Source organism: Heteronotia binoei, chromosome 13 (assembly GCF_032191835.1).
Source record: "Heteronotia binoei isolate CCM8104 ecotype False Entrance Well chromosome 13, APGP_CSIRO_Hbin_v1, whole genome shotgun sequence".
Classification (NCBI taxonomy): domain Eukaryota; kingdom Metazoa; phylum Chordata; class Lepidosauria; order Squamata; family Gekkonidae; genus Heteronotia; species Heteronotia binoei.
The window spans coordinates 13,500,694-13,518,385 of NC_083235.1; the positions used below are offsets into that span (position 1 = coordinate 13,500,694).

At 54.2% G+C, this 17,692-nt stretch overlaps 1 protein-coding gene across 3 annotated transcripts in view; it reads left to right on the top strand.

The window, feature by feature from the left end:
- Positions 1-17,692, top strand: part of PRICKLE3 (prickle planar cell polarity protein 3) — a 70,730-nt gene that overhangs the window by 28,486 nt on the left and 24,552 nt on the right. For all 3 annotated transcript variants that reach the window (XM_060252748.1, XM_060252750.1, XM_060252749.1), the window contains 2 exons: positions 1,624-1,737; positions 14,558-14,695. In XM_060252748.1, the coding sequence (XP_060108731.1) occupies positions 1,624-1,737; positions 14,558-14,695 (252 nt within the window). The remainder of the gene's footprint in view (positions 1-1,623; positions 1,738-14,557; positions 14,696-17,692) is intronic.

The window sequence follows — 17,692 nt, forward strand, 5'->3', positions numbered from 1 at the left end:
ATTGTAGTATATAATGAAATAATTATACAACTCACGGCCCAATTGCTAACAGGCCACGGACCAGTACTTGTCCACGGACCGGGGGTTGGGGACCTCTGTTTTATGTCACTTGGGACTCCTGGAAAACTTGCATGAGAGAGGAGTGGAAGTTGACGAGCCAGCATGTCGCAGTAGCCCAGGGCTTGGATTTGAGCTAGGAAAGGCACTGGGTGACTCTCTTTCTGCCTAGCCGATTTCACGGGGTTGTTCTGAGAAGAAAATGTACAAAGGGAACCAAGTCTGACTCCCTAAATCCCTTGAAGGATGGACAGGATGACATTATTATTTTTAAAATTTTACTTTGCAGTTTGAGCCAGTTTGGTGTAGTGGTTAAGTGCGGGGGCTCTTATCTGGGAGAACTAGGTTTGATTCCCCACTCCTCCACTTGCACCTGCTGGAATGGCCTTGGGTCAGCCATAGCTCTGGCAGAGGTTGTCCTTGAAAGGGCAGCTGCTGTGAGAGCCCTCTCAGCCCCACCCGCCTCACAGGGTGTCTGTTGTGGGGGAGGAATAATAATAATAATAATAAATTTATTTTTGTATCCCACCCTCCCCCGCCAAAGGCAGGCTCAGGGCGGCTAACAAGGCATGGTAAGTACCATGGTTACAATAAAATATAAAGGAGACTGTGAGCCGCTCTGAGACTCTGAGATTCGGAGTGGAGGGTGGGATATAAATCCAATATCATCATTATCATACCCTGCCTTTCTCCCTAAGAGGGACTCAAGGTAGCTTCCGTCGTTATCCTATCCTCAGTTTTATTTGCACAATGACCCTGTGAGGTGGGTTTGGTGGAGAATGTGTGACTGGCCCAAGGTCGCCCAGCGAGCTTCCATGGCAGAGCGGGGATTTGAACCTGGGTCTCCCAGATCCTGGTGCGATGCTCTTAACCACGACAGCACAATGTCTCCTACAGGTTAAAAACTAAGACACATATTTCTGGGCTTCCGATCCAGCCGCCGTAAAGCATTTTGTTTGAATCAAAGAATCACCGAGCTGGAAGGGGTCATACAGGCCATTTAGTCTGACCCCTTGTTAAATGCAGGATCAGCCTAGAGCAGGGGTGGCCAAACCGTGGGTCGGGAGCCACATGTGACTCTTTCACACATATTGTGTGGCTCTCAATGCTCCCACTGCCCAGTTGTCCAGCTTGGAGAAGGCATTTGTCTCTTTAAATCAGCTGGTGGCTTGGCGAATGCATTGAAAGTTAAAGTTGCTTTATTTCCACCCCTCCCTCCCTCCCTCCCTCCCTCCCTCCCTTCCTTCCTTCCTTCCTTCCTTCCTTCCTTCCTTCCTTCCTTCCTTCCTTCCTTCCTTCCTTCCTTCCTTCCTTCCTTCCTTCATCCAACGCTCATGTCTTGCGTCTCTCAGACATCTGACGTTTATTCTGTGTGGCTCTTACATTAAGCCAGTCTGGCTGCCGATGGCCAGAGCATCCCTGGCAAGTGTTTGTCCAGCCACTGCTTCAAGACTGCCAGCGAGGCGGGGCTCGCCACCTCCCTCAGTAGCTGATTCCACTGTCGAACAGCTCTCACTGGAAAAAAGTTTTTGACCCGCTTGTCATTCTTTCCCCCTCCCCTTGCAGGTGTACCAGTTCTTCAGCTGCCTCCCTGAAGACAAGGTCCCGTATGTCAACAGCCCCGGAGAACGATACCGCATCCGCCAGCTGCTGCACCAGCTTCCCCCCCATGACAGTGAGGTGAGGGGGCGTTTCGTGCTCAGGTGTAAGACTGAGAATCCTTTCCCACAGTCTCATGCAGGGGTGGAATTCTAGCAGGAGCTCCTTTACATATTAGGCCACACCCCTTTGATGTAGCCAGTCCTCCAAGAGCTTACAAAAAGGAGCCTTGTAAGCTCTTAGAGGATTGGCTACATCAAAGGGGTGTGGCCTAATATGCAAAGCAGCTCCTGCTAGAATTCCACCCCTGGTCTCACGCAAGGTTGGATGCTTGAAAGCCAGCATGGTGTTGAGGTTAAGAGTCATGGATTCTGACCTGGAGAACTGGTTTGATTCCCCACTGCTCCGCCCCATGAAGCATGCTGGATGGCCTTGGGCTAGTCACCGTTCTCTCGGAATGGTATTTGTTCACCCAGAGAGGGATTTAACATGTGGAATTCACTGCTGCGGGAAGTGGTGGCAGCTACAAGCACAGGCAGTTTCAAGAGGGGGCTGGATAAATATACAGAGCAGAGGTCCATCAGTGGCTATTAGCCACAAGGTATAGAAGGAACCTTCTATCTGGGGCAGTGATGCTCTGTCTTCTTGCTGCTTGGGGTGGGGGAGCAACAGCGGGAGGGCTTCCAGAGTTGTGGTCCCACTGGAGGATCTCCTGATGGCACTTGGGTTTTGGTCCCTGTGTGACACAAGAGTGTTGATTGGATGGGCCATTGGCTTGATCCAACATGACTTCTTTGATGTTCTTACGTCTGGGGCAGTGATGCTCTGTATTCTTAGTGCTTGGCGGGGGCACAGTGGGAGGGCTTCTGTAGTTCAGACCCTGCTGGTGGACCTCCTGACGGCCCCTGGGTTTTGACTACTATGTGACACAGAGTGTGGATCGGATGGACCATTGGCCTGATCCAATTTAAAAGGGGCTGATTTGTGTGGATTCCTCCTTCGCTCTCCATTTGAATTCTAGGGTTCTGTGAGGCCCATAAAAATAGGGGAAGGAACCCCGAAACACACACAAACCAATAAGTACAAACTGAAAGTTGCCAATGAGACTCTAATTCTCTCTATATTTAGGATGATGTTGGCGTTTAATCTATTGTAGTTTAAATGGGCTCGCTTTAGATTGGAAGCCAGAACTGGAAACCAGCTCTGTATGAGACGGGGAGCACCTGTGTGGGCCACATTGTGAACATGCTTCCTCGGACACTTGGAGGACAGGCCTCCTATGTGGAGTTGCCAACCTCCAGGGGAGGCCTGGAGCTCTCCTGGAATTCCAAATGATCTCCGGTCCATAGAGATCCATTCCTCTGGAGAAAATTAGCTGGGTTTTTTTGGGGGGTGGGGGTTGGATTCCATGGCCCTGTGCCCCACAAAGTTTCCTCTCTTCCTCAAACCCTGCTCTCCCAAAGCTCCACCCCCCTAAATCTCCAGGAATTTCCCATCTCACATTCCAACCCTACTCCTGCTGGAGGAGCACAGAATCCATAAAGGGAAGAAGAAGAAGAATTGCAGATTTATACCCCCCTTCTCTCTGAATCAGAGACCCAGAGCAGCCTACAATCTCCTATATCTTCTCCCCCTACAACAGACACCCTGTGAGGTGGGTGGGGCTGAGAGAGCTCTCCCAGAAGCTGCCCTTTCAAGGACAACTCCTACAAGAGCTATGACTGACCCAAGGCCATCCCACCAGCTGTAAGTGGAGGAGTGGGGGAATCAAACCTGATTCTCCCAGATAAGAGTCCACGTGCTTCACGTGGGTAGGCCCTCTAGGGGTAGGCCTGCTTGCAGAAAACTTGCAGAAGTGAGAAAACTGGAGGATGAGGCAGAAAACGATGGTTTCTTTTCAGGCCTGTGAAGGGCTCCAGAATAGTTCTGCATTGCCAGTTTGGTGTAATGGTTAAGCATGAGCCGGTGTGGTGTAGTGGTTAACTGTGCGGATTCTAATCTGGAAGAACCAAGTTTGAATCCCCCACACACACCTGCTGGAGTGACCTTGAGCCAGTCACAGTGCTTGAAAGAGCAGCTTTCTCAAGAGCAGTTCTCAAAGGAGCGCTCTCAGCCCCACCTGCCTCCCAGGGTGTCTGTTGTGGGAAGGGGAAGGAAAGGAGATTGTCTGCCACTCTGAGACTCCAAGTGAAGGGCGGGGTAGAAATCCAATGCCGTCGTCTTCTTTTGGGCTCCATTCCAGAAACAAATGTAAGAAAAGCTAGAAAATGTCTGGAAGGGCTTCTGAGAAAGGCAAGATTGGAAGCGATTAGGGCTCTTGAGCTCGGTAAGAAAAGGGAGGATAGAGATATATGCCAGGATCATGATTAGTGCCGAGAAACCAACTGCGGGGCTGTCATTTATCCTTCCTTATAATAATAAGAGGACTAGGAGGAGGCGCTGGATGGAATGAACAGGCGGTGAGGACACCAGGAAGCTTTTCTTGGGCTGGTACGGATACAGAATGCTGTGCCGGGGGCGGGGGGGGAGGGTGTGTGTGCTGAGAATGCCTGCGCCAGACTCCCTGCTCCAGGAAAGCCAATATTGCAATCCTGATCAGGCAGGTGCAGTGTTAAGTAAAGCCGGGTGGCTGTCCCAAGGGCGCACCTTACTGAGTTATTACTGAGTTTGGGCTGGAGCCCAAGGCTGGGGAGTGGTCCTCCAGGTGAGGAAGGAGGTGAGGCAAGGGGGACAGAAGTCAGGTGAGGTCATGAGGCAGGAAGGTGAAGTGAGCTGCAGAGAGCGGAGGAGCTGTCCACGGGAAGCATGGTGCAACTTGGGGAGGCCACTGTCACATGCGCAACCTCAACCAATCAAGAATGGCAGAATAAAGCCCCAAGATGTTCTGTTAGTCTTTTCCTGCACCCTGTCTGAAGACTCCAAATCAGGGGCCCAGGGGCCAAATCAGGCTGTTGTCTGCTTCCTTCTCCCTCTCTCTTGCTTCCTTCTGCATCATAGCTTGCTTTGCCAGGCTTGCTCAATTGCACAGGTGCTACAGAGCAAACCTCTGTTTTCTCCATTGGCTGAGGCTCCTCCCTTGGGGAGGAAGGAGGGGAAGGATAGCTTGCTTTGCCAGGCTTGCTCAATTGCACAGGTGCTACAGAGCAAACCTCTGTTTTCTCCATTGGCTGAGGCTCCTCCCTTGGGGAGGAAGGAGGGGAAGGATAGCTTGCTTTGCCAGGCTTGCTCAATTGCACAGGTGCTACAGAGCAAACCTCTGTTTTCTCCATTGGCTGAGGCTCCTCCCTTGGGGAGGAAGGAGGGGAAGGATAGCTTGCTTTGCCCGGCTCTCTCAATTGCACAGCAGAGCTACTGACCCAAGCCTCTCTTCCTTCTATTGGCTGAGGCTCCTCCCCCTCCTGATCCCCTGTGGAAGAAAGGAATGAGCCAAAGCTTCCTTTGCCCAGTTCTCTCGATCCCATGAGAGAGTTACAAAGAAAGCACCTTTAAGCCCGAGTGCTAATGCTTTAAGCATGTTTTATTTTAAGTTTTAAAAAAATCTTTGTGTTTGTCTGTGTCCTCAATAAAGTTGATATCTCTGCTACCTGGTATTCCATATTATGACTCATGTGGCCTGGCCCAACAAGGTCTCATTTATGTCAGATCCGGCCCTCATAACAAATGAGTTTGATTCCCCTGCTCCAAATCATATCCGAGGCCCATTGCTAACAGAAGAAGGAGGAGATATTGGATTTATATCCTGCCTTCCACTCCGAATTTCAGAGTCTCAGAGCGGCTCACAATCTCCTTTATCTTCCTCCCCCCACAACAGACACCCTAAGAACATAAGAGAAGCCATGTTAGATTAGGCCAATGGTCCATCCAGTCCAACACTCTGTGTCACACAGTGGCCAAAAAAAAATTATATATATATACACACATATACACACTGTGGCTAATAGCCACTGATGGACCTCTGCTCCATATTTTTATCTAACCCCCTCTTGAAGGTGGCTATGCTCGTGGCCGCAACCACCTCCTGTGGCAGTGAATTCCACATGTTAATCACCCTTTGGGTGAAGAAATACTTCCTTTTATCCATTTTAACCTGTCTGCTCAGCAATTTCATCGAATGCCCACGAGTTCTTGTATTGTGAGAAAGGGAGAAAAGTACTTCTTTCTCTACTTTCTCCATCCCATGCATTATCTTGTAAACCTCTATCATGTCACCCCGCAGTCAACGTTTCTCCAAGCTAAAAAGCCCCAAGCGTTTCAACCTTTCTTCATAGGGAAAGTGTTCCAGCCCTTTAATCATTCTAGTTGTCCTTTTCTGGACTTTCTCCAATGCTATAATATCCTTTTTGAGGTGCGGCGACCAGAACTGCACACAGTACTCCAAATGAGACCCGGTGAGTTGGGTTGGGCTGAGAGGGCTCTCACAGCAGCTGCCCTTTCAAGGACAACCTCTGCCACAACTATGGCTGACCCAAGGCCATTTCAGCAGGTGCAAGTGGAGGAGTGGGGAATCAAACCCTGTGAGGCCGGTGGGGCTGAGAGAGCTCTCATGGAAGCTGCCCTTTCAAGGACAACTCTGCGAGAGCTATGGCTGTCCCAAGGCCATTCCAGCAGCCTGTCATGCCTGCCCCTGCTGACTCAGAGCAGGTGCCTGCTTCTGACCCCGCCCCTGCTGTGCAGATGCCTTCAGCAACAGAGGACGTAAGTCCTGAAGGAGCCAGCCAGCAGCAGGGGCCACCTGAAACCAATCTGGCCACACCAGGTACTAGCTCATCTCCCCCAGACTCACCAACACCTGGGGCCCGCCTGCGCGAGAGGAGACGCCTGGAATTCAGGAACAGGCGTAGAGAGGCGCGCATGCGGGCTAGAAGAGATCTGAGCCCGGAGTTCTAACGAGCCAATTAGCCAGCAGTATATCTGGGATCCTGGCCTCAGGCCAAACTGTGCTGGCAACAAGCGAACACCCTTGGATGTGTCTGCGTCTCGCACCCCTTGCTTCGGAAAGAACCTGTGCATTCCTGACCCGGCCTGACCCATAGACTGGTATTCTGGACTCTGGCTTTGCTTATCGGACTGGCTTAGGTATCGTTTGATCTCGGCTTTGCTTCCCGGCTTCTGACTCTCGGCTCTGTTTCCCGGCTTCTGACTTTCGGCTCGGCTCCCCGGCTTCTGACTCTCGGCTTCCCTGACCAAGCTTCCGTCTCACCCTCCAGCCTGCCTGTTTACGTTATCAATCAACTGGACTGTTTTACGACCACTCCCTGTGCTTCGCCTGGGCTGTCTGCGAGAGGTCCTGGCTCGTTGCCAGGACGATAGCAGCCGCAGCTTCGTGTCAGAGACTCGGGCCGTGACAGCTTGCCAGCACCCCAAAACTCACCAGGCACGCTCATGACGGACCAAGCGGCAGGAGGCATGGACCCCTTGCCGGGGCTCCTAGACCAGGTGCAGCAATTAACCCAAGCGGTGATTACTCTGCAGCAGCAGACTGCGTCCAATGCCGTGGCCTTGGCTGCCGCCGCTGCTCCCCGCTCTCGCTGCCCGGTGAGCATTCCTGAGAAATTCGCAGGAAACTTGGAAGAGTTCCCTGCCTTCCTCGCCCAGTGTGAACTATACATGGAGATAAGGCAGGGCGACTTCCCTACAGACAAAACAAAAGTCTGTTTTATCCTGAGCCTGCTTAAAGGGCCAGCGGCCAAGTGGGCCACTCCTCTGCTGCTAGAGCCCTCGCCGCTGCTAGCAGACTACACACGGTTCAAGGCACACTTCCAGGCCGCCTATGCCAACCCTGTGCGTGCTGAGACAGCTAATCGCAAGATACGGGCTCTGCACCAAGGCCAGAACTCTGTGTCTCAGTATACCACAGAGTTCCAGCTGCTGGCTCAAGACCTGGCCTGGAATGAAGCTGCCTTGGTGGACCAGTACACTGAAGGCCTCTCCGATGCCGTCCTGGACGAACTGGCACGCACCGACCGCCCAGCCGCCCTCCAGGACCTGATCCTGCTGTGTCTACGCATTGATGGGCGACTGCAAGGTCGGCGCCAGAGGCAGAAGAGGGGCACTACTCCAACAAGGCCCCCCCCGGCGGCTCCCGTTCCAGGTACCCCAGCTTTACCGCCGGCTGTAGAACCCATGCAGCTGGGCGGCGCCCGCCCTCGCCTGACCCCTGAGGAGAAGAACCGACGGCGCACCCACAACCTGTGCCTGTATTGTGGAGGGGACGGGCATTTTGCAAGCTCCTGCCCGGCCAAATCAAAGCGCACCCCGAGCTCCGCTGCCTCGGTAAAAGGCCAGCCCCAGGTCTAGCCGGATCTCCTGGCCTGGGGCACTCCTTGAGGTCCTCTAGCTCCGTCCATCCACCACCCACCCCGTTCCTGGTCCCGATCCGCCTGCAGCTTCCCGACGACCGGTGGATCTTCGTCCATGCCATGTTGGACTCAGGGGCTGCCTGCTGCTACATGGACAGCCACTTTGCCAAGGAGCATGGCGTCCCCGTTCGGGAAAAGGGAACTCCTACACTGGTCGAGGCAGTGGATGGTCGTCTGCTGCGCTCGGGGCCGGTCCGCCACGAAACTCTACCACTCGTTTTGTGGGTCCAACAGCGCCAAGGGAAGCAGACCTTCGATTTGGCCCGCATGCCACGCTTCCCTGTTATCTTGGGCCTGTCCTGGCTGCAAGCCCACAACCCCCATGTGGACTGGGTGCAACGTGAACTGAGCTTTTCGAGTACCCTCGCACCCTGTTCCCCGCTACCACCCGACTCGACTCAGGTGCCGCCTGTCAACCAACCCGGTTCCCCACGCACCACCAGCCTCCTGGGGGCCGCCACCACACTCCCAACTCCCTACCAGGAGTTCGCGGACGTCTTCAATGAGAAGGAAGCAGACCAGCTTCCCCCACATCGGCCCTACGATTGCGCCATCGACCTGGTGCCCGGCGCTCCGCTACCCGCAGGCCGCCTGTACCCCATGGCAGACCCGGAACTGGCTGCCCTCCGGGAGTACTTGGACAAGAACTTGGCCCGAGGGTTCATTAGACCCTCCACCTCGCCCCTGTCTTCACCTGTCCTGTTCGTTAAGAAGAAGACCGGGGACCTGCGACTCTGCAACGACTACCGGGCCCTCAATAAGATTACCATTCGGAACCGCTACCCGCTCCCACTGATCCCTGAGCTCCTCGACCGCGTCAAAGGGGCCACGATCTACACCAAGCTCGACCTTCGCGGGGCCTACAACTTGGTTCGTATCAAAGCCGGGGATGAGTGGAAGACCGCTTTTGGCACCAGGTATGGCCAATACGAACATCTGGTCATGCCCTTTGGGCTCACCAATGCCCCCGCCGTCTTCCAACATTTTATGAATGACGTTTTCCGTGACCTGCTAGACCGGTTCCTGATCATTTATTTAGATGACATTTTGGTCTACTCTGCATCCGAACAGGAGCACATCCACCACGTCCGCCAGGTGCTACAGCGACTCCGAGCCAATCGCCTGTATGCCAAGCTGGAGAAATGTGCTTTCCACCTCCAGTCCGTTGAGTTCCTGGGGCACATCATTTCCCCCCAGGGAACCCAGATGGATCCGCGGAAGGTCGACGCCATCCTTCAATGGCAGGCCCCTCGAAGTCGGAAGGACATCCAGCGCCTCCTGGGCTTCGCCAATTATTACAGGCAATTCATCGCGGGCTACGCCGACCTCACCAAGCCCTTGACCAGACTCCTCCGACCGAAGGAGCCCTTTCAGTGGACCCCCGAAGCCGACCGGGCCTTCCGCCAGCTCAAGCAGAGTTTTTCCTCCAGTCCCCTTCTGCGGTACCCTGACCCGAGCTTGCCCTTCATGGTGGAAGCGGACGCCTCCAATGTGGCCCTCGGAGCCGTGCTCTCCCAGCGGGACGAGCCTAGCCAGCCATGGCAGCCCTGCGCCTACTACTCCCGGCAGCTCTCGGCTGCCGAACGCAATTACACCATTTGGGAGAGAGAGCTCCTGGCTATCAAGGTGGCCTTTGAGGTCTGGCGCCACCACCTTGAGGGGGCCAGGCATCCGGTCCAAGTCTTCACCGACCATCGTAACCTGGAACATTTGCAGACCACCCGCCGGCTGAACCAGCGGCAGATCCGGTGGTCCCTGTTCTTCTCACGATTTGACTTTACCATCACCTACGTCCCGCACTCCCAGAACCAGAGAGCCGACGCTCTGTCCCGCCGGCCGGACTATAACACCTCTAGTGCCACCGAAGCCCCCAGGGCTAGTATTCTGCCACCCTCGGTCTTTGCCGCCACTCTGACCGCACCCGCCCTGGTGGCCGAGATACAGGCCAGCCAAGACACCGACCCGTGGGCGCAGAAACACCTGCAGGAACCGCAGCAAGACCCTGCCGGAGAACTATCCACCCGGGATGGGCTGCTCTACCATCGGGAGCAGTTGTACGTCCCTCCCGGGCCTCTCCGATCCCGCATCCTCCGGCTGGCCCACGATGCCCCCCCGGCTGGGCACTTCGGGCAGCACAAGACCGCCCATCTGTTGACCCGGGACTTCTGGTGGCCTCGCGTCCGAGCGGACGTTAGTCGCTACGTGGCTTCTTGCGAGGTCTGCCGCCGAGCCAAGAACGTACCGGCCAAGCCCTCCGGTCTCCTGCAACCCCTGCCGACTCCCGCCGGTCCCTGGGACGTGGTGTCCATGGACTTTATCGTAGACCTGCCACGATCCCAGGGCCACACCTGCATTTTCGTTGTGGTGGACCTGTTCACCAAAATGGCCCACTTCGTCCCCTGTGCCAGAGTACCATCCGGGCCGGAGACTGCCCAGCTGTACCTAAACCACGTCTTCCGCCTGCACGGGTTACCCACGCAGGTCATCTCGGATCGGGGCCCACAATTCACATCCCGCTTTTGGCAGGCCTTCCAGCACGGTTTGGGGACAGAACTACACCTGTCTTCCGCCTACCATCCCCAGACCGACGGGCAGACCGAGCGGACCAACGCCACCTTGGAGCAGTACTTGCGCTGCTATACCAGCTATCAGCAAGACAACTGGGCCACTCTGCTACCCCTGGCAGAGTTCGCGTATAACAACGCAGTCCACAGCTCTACGCGGACCACGCCGTTTGCCGCCAACTATGGACTGCACCCCCGATTCTTCCCTCCGCTCGGCCCCTCCGCCAACGTTCCCGCAGCCACCGACCGACTTGAGGAACTCCACGCGCTCCACGCCCTCCTGCGCACTCAGCTCCAGCGCGCCAAGGACGCTTACAAACTGGCCGCGGACCGACATCGCCAGGACGGAGCCCCCCTCAAGGTCGGAGATTCTGTCTGGCTCTCGACCCGGTACCTCCGGACTCCTGGCCGGTCCTCCAAGCTAACCGATCGGTTCATCGGGCCCTTCCCCATAGAGGCGCAAGTCAACCCCGTGGCATTCCGCCTACGCCTTCCGGCCCACCTCCGGATACACCCCGTATTCCACCGCTCCCTCCTCCAACCAGCGGCAGCGCCGGACCCAAACAGGGACGTTCCACCACCGCCTCCGCCACCGGTGCTGGTGGACGATGAGGAAGAGTTTGAAGTCCACCAGATCCTAGACTCCCGGCTGCACCGAGGTCAACTCCAGTACCTGGTGGACTGGGAAGGCTACCCTCCCGAGGATCGCTCCTGGGAACCGGCTGCCCACCTGCATACCCCTGACCTGCTCCGGCAGTTTCATGAGGCCTACCCAGATAAGCCAGGCGGCTTGGATGAGGGGGGGCCTGAGGGGGGGGATAGTGTCATGCCTGCCCCTGCTGACTCAGAGCAGGTGCCTGCTTCTGACCCCGCCCCTGCTGTGCAGATGCCTTCAGCAACAGAGGACGTAAGTCCTGAAGGAGCCAGCCAGCAGCAGGGGCCACCTGAAACCAATCTGGCCACACCAGGTACTAGCTCATCTCCCCCAGACTCACCAACACCTGGGGCCCGCCTGCGCGAGAGGAGACGCCTGGAATTCAGGAACAGGCGTAGAGAGGCGCGCATGCGGGCTAGAAGAGATCTGAGCCCGGAGTTCTAACGAGCCAATTAGCCAGCAGTATATCTGGGATCCTGGCCTCAGGCCAAACTGTGCTGGCAACAAGCGAACACCCTTGGATGTGTCTGCGTCTCGCACCCCTTGCTTCGGAAAGAACCTGTGCATTCCTGACCCGGCCTGACCCATAGACTGGTATTCTGGACTCTGGCTTTGCTTATCGGACTGGCTTAGGTATCGTTTGATCTCGGCTTTGCTTCCCGGCTTCTGACTCTCGGCTCTGTTTCCCGGCTTCTGACTTTCGGCTCGGCTCCCCGGCTTCTGACTCTCGGCTTCCCTGACCAAGCTTCCGTCTCACCCTCCAGCCTGCCTGTTTACGTTATCAATCAACTGGACTGTTTTACGACCACTCCCTGTGCTTCGCCTGGGCTGTCTGCGAGAGGTCCTGGCTCGTTGCCAGGACGATAGCAGCCGCAGCTTCGTGTCAGAGACTCGGGCCGTGACACAGCCTCAAGTTGAGGAGTGGGGAATCAAGCCCTATGAGGTAGGTGGGGCTGAGACGGCTCTCACAGCAGCTGCCCTTTCAAGGACAGCTCTGCGAGAGCTATGGCTAACCCAAGGCCATTCCAGCAGGTGCAAGTGGAGGAGTGGGGAATCAAACCCTGTGAGATGGGTGGGGCTGAGAGAGCTCTCCCAGAAGCTGCCCTTTCAAGAACAACTCCTATGAAAGCTATGGCTAACCCAAGGCCATTCCAGCAGGTTCAAGTGGAGGAGTGGGGAATCAAACCCTGTGAGGTAGGTGGGGCTGAGAGGGCTCTCACAGCAGCTGCCCTTTCAAGGACAGCTCTGTGAGAGCTATGGCTGACCCAAGGCCATTCCAGCAGGTGCAAGTGGAGGAGTGGGGAATCAAACCCTGTGAGGTAGGTGGGGCTGAGAGGGCTCTCACAGCAGCTGCCCTTTCAAGGACAGCTCTGTGAGAGCTATGGCTGACCCAAGGCCATTCCAGCAGGTGCAAGTGGAGGAGTGGGGAATCAAACCCGGTTCTCCCAGATAAGAGTCCGCACACTTCACCACTACACCAAACTGGCTAGGAGTAAGCCCCAGAATTCCAGCTCATCTCCAGGCTGCAGAGACCAGTTCCCCTGGAGAAAAGGGATGCTTTGGAGTGGCCTTTATTGGTGTTGTACTCCACTGAGGTCCCTGTCCTCCCCAAGCACCATTCCTAAATCTTCAGGATTTCCCCAACCCGGATTTGGCAACCCAAACTTCCGACGGAGCTTGGTTTCCAAAGTTGGACGAGGCGAACCCAATTGGCTGGCATCAGGAAACAGAAGCCGGAACTCAAAGTCCTTAGAATGCCATTGCTGAAATCTTGGAGCGAACCCCGTTCTCCTATTTTTGCATCATTTATTCAGGCTTTGTTAGCTGTGCAAAGGAGCTGTAATAGCACCCTTGAAAGACTACCTGAAATTCAACAGCATACGAGTCAGATTTCCGAAAGGATGGCCGCAGAACCTTCAAACGAATCTTTGCCTTCATGAGGGCTAGCAGCTTGGTGAGGCTTCGTTGTGTAAAACGGGGAGGCCAACGGTAGCTCTCCAAATGTTTTTTGCCTACAACGACATGCTGGCTGGGGCTGATGGTAGTTGTAGGCAAAAAACATCTGGAGAGCTACCGTTGGCCACTCCTGGTGTAAAAGAAGACTGGATTTGCCAGCAATGGTTGTGACACTAGAGGGAGCTATACCTGGTTGCCTCAGTGTGGGTACCAGCTGTGCATTTGCTAGATATCTAATTACTCTCTCTGCCCCTCCCCTTCAACATGTTATTGTTGTTTTCCCCTAGCAAGGAACCTTGTTTTAAATGACATTCCAGTTTTCCTGGGTGACTGGCGCACAGATATGTGACTCCACCCCCTTCCCTCTCCTTTGATCTTTCTGCCTGCGGGCTGCGACTAGGGTAAGAGTGAACCCAAATGAATCTTCTGTTCATTACACCGGAGGAGGTTTAGTCGCCACACCTCAAAAAAGATATTATAGCATTGGGAAAAGTGCAGAAAAGGGCAACTAGATGGATTCCAGGTATGAAGAAAGGTTAAAGCGCTTGGGGCTCTTTAGCTTGGAGAAACATCGACTGAGGGGTGACATGATAGAGGTTGACAAGATTATGCACGGGATAGAGAAGGCAGAGAAAGAAGTACTTTTCTCCCTTTCTTACCATACGAGAACTCGTGGGCACTCCATGAAATTGCTGATCAGTTGGGTTAGAACGGATAAAAGGAAGTCCTTCACCCCAAGGGTGATTAACATGTGGAATTCGCTGCCACAGGAGGTGGTGGTGGCTGCAAGCATAGACATCGTCAAGTGGGGATTGGATAAACATATGGAGCAGAGGTCCATCAGTGGCAATTAGCCACAGGGTATCGTTGGAACTCTCTGTCTGGGGCACTGATACTCTGTATTCTTGGTGCTTGGGGGGGGGGGCAACAGTGGGAGGGCTTCTGGTGTCCTGGCCCCACTGATGGACCTGAGTTTTTTGGCCACTGTGTGACAGAGTGTTGGACTGGGTGGGCCATTGGCCTGATCCAACAGGGCTTCTCTTATGTTCTTAAGTCTGAGGCAGTGATGCTCTGTATTTTTGGTGCTTGCGGGGGAGGGCACAGTGGGAGGGCTTCTAATGTCCTGGACCCACTGATGGATCTCCTGATATCACCTGGTTTTTTTGGCCACTGTTGACACAGAATGTTGGATTGGCCATTGGCCTGGTCCAGCATGGCTTCTCTTACGTTCTCTTAGGTAATTGTTTGGAAGGGGCCTTGGACACATACTGCGATCTCCTAGTACAGGAACAGCAACGCAGCCCCAGAGGCGCTGAGGACAGACATTCTGTGGGTCTCTCGCAAGTGACTCTCTTTCTCGCCCCCAGGCTCAGTACTGCAGCTCGCTAGAGGAGGAGGAGGCAAAGGAGCTGAAGTTGTTTTCTCAGCAACGGAAGCGCGAGAACCTTGGCCGCGGGACGGTCCGACTGTTCCCTGTCACCATCACCGGAGCCATTTGCGAGCAGGTACTGGGCTTCATTCTCTCTCATGGCGTCTCCAAACAGGTCGAGAGGAGTTCAGTTTGCAGTGCTTGGGGTGCAATGCGATAGGGTCATTTTGTAGAAAAAGAGGTGCTGGAGCTCATTAGCGCAACTCATTTGCATAACTCACACATCCCTGACGTCACTGGTAAAAGGTCAAGGTAGTCCCCCGTGCAAGCACCAGTCGTTTCCGACTCTGGGGTGGCGTTGCTTTCACAACGTTTTCACGGCAGACTTTTTACAGGGTGGTTTGCCATTGCCTTCCCCAGTCATCTACACTTTCCCCCCAGCAAGCTGCGGACTCATTTGACCGACCTCGGAAGGATGGAAGGCTGCGTCAACCTCGAGGCAGCTACCTGGACCCAGCTTCCGCCGGGGATCAAACTCAGGTCGTGAGCAGAGCTTAGGACTGCAGTACTGCAGCTTTATCACTCTGCACCATGGGGCTCTTCCGACATCACTGGAGGGTGTAATAATAATAATAATAATAATAATAATAATACATTTTATTTATATCCTGCCCTCCCCGCCGAAGCAAGCTCAGAGCGGCTTACAACATATAAAATTACAATTTACAATATAAAACATCAATACGGTTCAATACATAATTCATAAATAAAACCAATACAATTAAAACCATCATTTGCAATTAAAATTAATATTTTCGGTGCTACATCTCGGATACTTTCCTCAGTGGGTGTGGCGGATGGATATAGTAGATTATATCTACTGCAGGTCTACATTAAGCCTTCATTTAGGTGAAGGCCATTTTAAAAAGAGTGGCCTTGCAGGCCCTACGGAATCGGTCAAGACTCCGCAGGGCCCGCACCTCATCCGGTAGTTGATTCCACCAGCGTGGAGCGACAATCGAAAAGGCCCGTTCACATGTGCTCTTCAATTTGGCCTCTTTTGGCCCGGGGATCGTCAACCAGTTCTTTCCCCCTGATCTCAGTGCTCTCTGGGGCTCATATGGGGAGAGATGGTCCCTAAGGTAGGCAGGCCCTCGACCATATAGGGCTTTAAAGGTAATGACCAGCACTTTGTAACGAAGCTGGTATATAACTGGCAGCCAGTGCAGCTCGTGCAGCTCCGGCTGTATGTGTTCCCACTTCGGGAGCCTAGCCGCCGCATTCTGCACCAGCTGCAGCTTCCGGGTTCGGCACAAAGGCAGCCCCATGTAGAGGGCGTTACAGGAATCCAGTCTCGAGGTGACCATCGCATGGATCACTGTTGCCAAGTCATGTGGGGGGAGTGGGTGCGCATGAGAGAAATAGCAGCAAAAGAAAAGGGTAACAAACCTCTCTTTGGGATCCCCTGGGCATCCCCCATCACTTTTCAGATGTTTGGCAGAGACCTGGATTCCCGAACCCAGGTCTTCTACCCAGAATTTCTAGTTTGGCTTTTACAATACTGGATTCTTGGAAGGCCAGCCTAATTCTGGATTGTGGAACTCACCATAAAACCTTAGAGACATCCACAGAACCTGGAGTAGAAGTCAGATGTTCTATCAGTTGAGGGGCATAATAGGATTGGACTTGGTTCTGATTCATGTGCCTACTGTGGGGCAGCTACAGTAGGACATACGAGAAGCCATGTTGAATCAGACCAGTGGCCCATCCAGTGCAACACTCTGTGTCACACAGTGGCCAAAATCTAGGCGCCGTTGGGAGGTCCACCAGTGGGGCCAGAACTCCAGAAGCCCTCCCATTGTTGCCCCCCAAGCACCAAGAATACAGAGCATCATGGCCCCTGGCATAACATAATAGAAGCCAGGTATGGAATTCTAGCAGGAGCTCCTTTGCATATTAGGCCATACCCACCTGATGTAGCTAATGCTCCAAGAGCTCGCAAAAAAGAGCCTTGTAAGCTCTTGGAGGATTGGCTACATCAGGGGTGTGTGGCCTGATATGCAAAGAAGCTCATGCTAGAATTCCACCCCTGATAGAAGCCATGTTGGATCAGGCCAGTGTCCCATCCAGATCAACACTCTATGTCACACAGTGGTCAAAATCCAGGAGCCATGGGGAGATCCACCAGTGGGGCCAGAACTCTAGAAGCCCTCCCACTGTTGCCTCTCCCCCAGCTCTCTCTCGCTCTCGGCTTGACTTTGTGAACGAAGATTTAAGAAGGGTGCAGTAGTCCACGTCTGCTGCAGGCTCGCTGGCAGCTGACAAGACCAATGCGGGACAGGCAGGTCCGGCCACAGTGGCTGCAGGGAAAAGTCTGATTTGGGGTTGGTGCTGTAGCAGTACGATTCTTCCTCAATCTCCTTTTGTCCTCATGACCAGCTATGCGTGCATTCTAAAAGGAAGAGACAGCCTGTGACGGAACCGGCCCGATTCTGCCTTCAGGCCCGGTCCCGTCAGCTCCCTATCGAGTCGCCAACTCCTGGAGGGAGCTATTTCTCCTCCTGCCCCTTGGGCTCGCTGCCACCACCTGCTCAGTCCCGGGATCCAGATTGAGAGGAACAGGACTCCCAATCCCCCTTTCCAGCTGTGAGGCTAGGCCTCCAGGTCCTCTGCCACCCTGCACTTGGGTTTCACAGAGACCTCAGCACTTCTTTGGGGCACCCCTGGAGGATTGGCACCTTATCCAACTGCATGCCTTCCCCCTTCCCCGGGGCCCCCTTCTCAACACAGCGTGGTCTAAAGCGATCTGGGGATCTAGGTGGTACAGAGATTGATTGCCAGCATTTAAACAGTAAAAATATATTTATTTAAAAAGAGAAAAAGATAGGAAAAGAAAAACAAACCCAAAAACAGTTGCCTTTAAAAAGTTAGCACCGCACAGCAAAGCACAGCAAACAGCATAACAAAATAAAGGTGGTTTTTAAACGCATCGTATTGTCCCTGGTCTATACTTGATCTGCCTAAGAAAATGACTTACTTTGTCTGCCTGCCTGGGGGCCCCCCCCCGGCAGGAGCCTCCATTGCTCACCACATGCTTGCTCGAGCGCTGGCTCAACTCTCCCCTCTCTTCCTG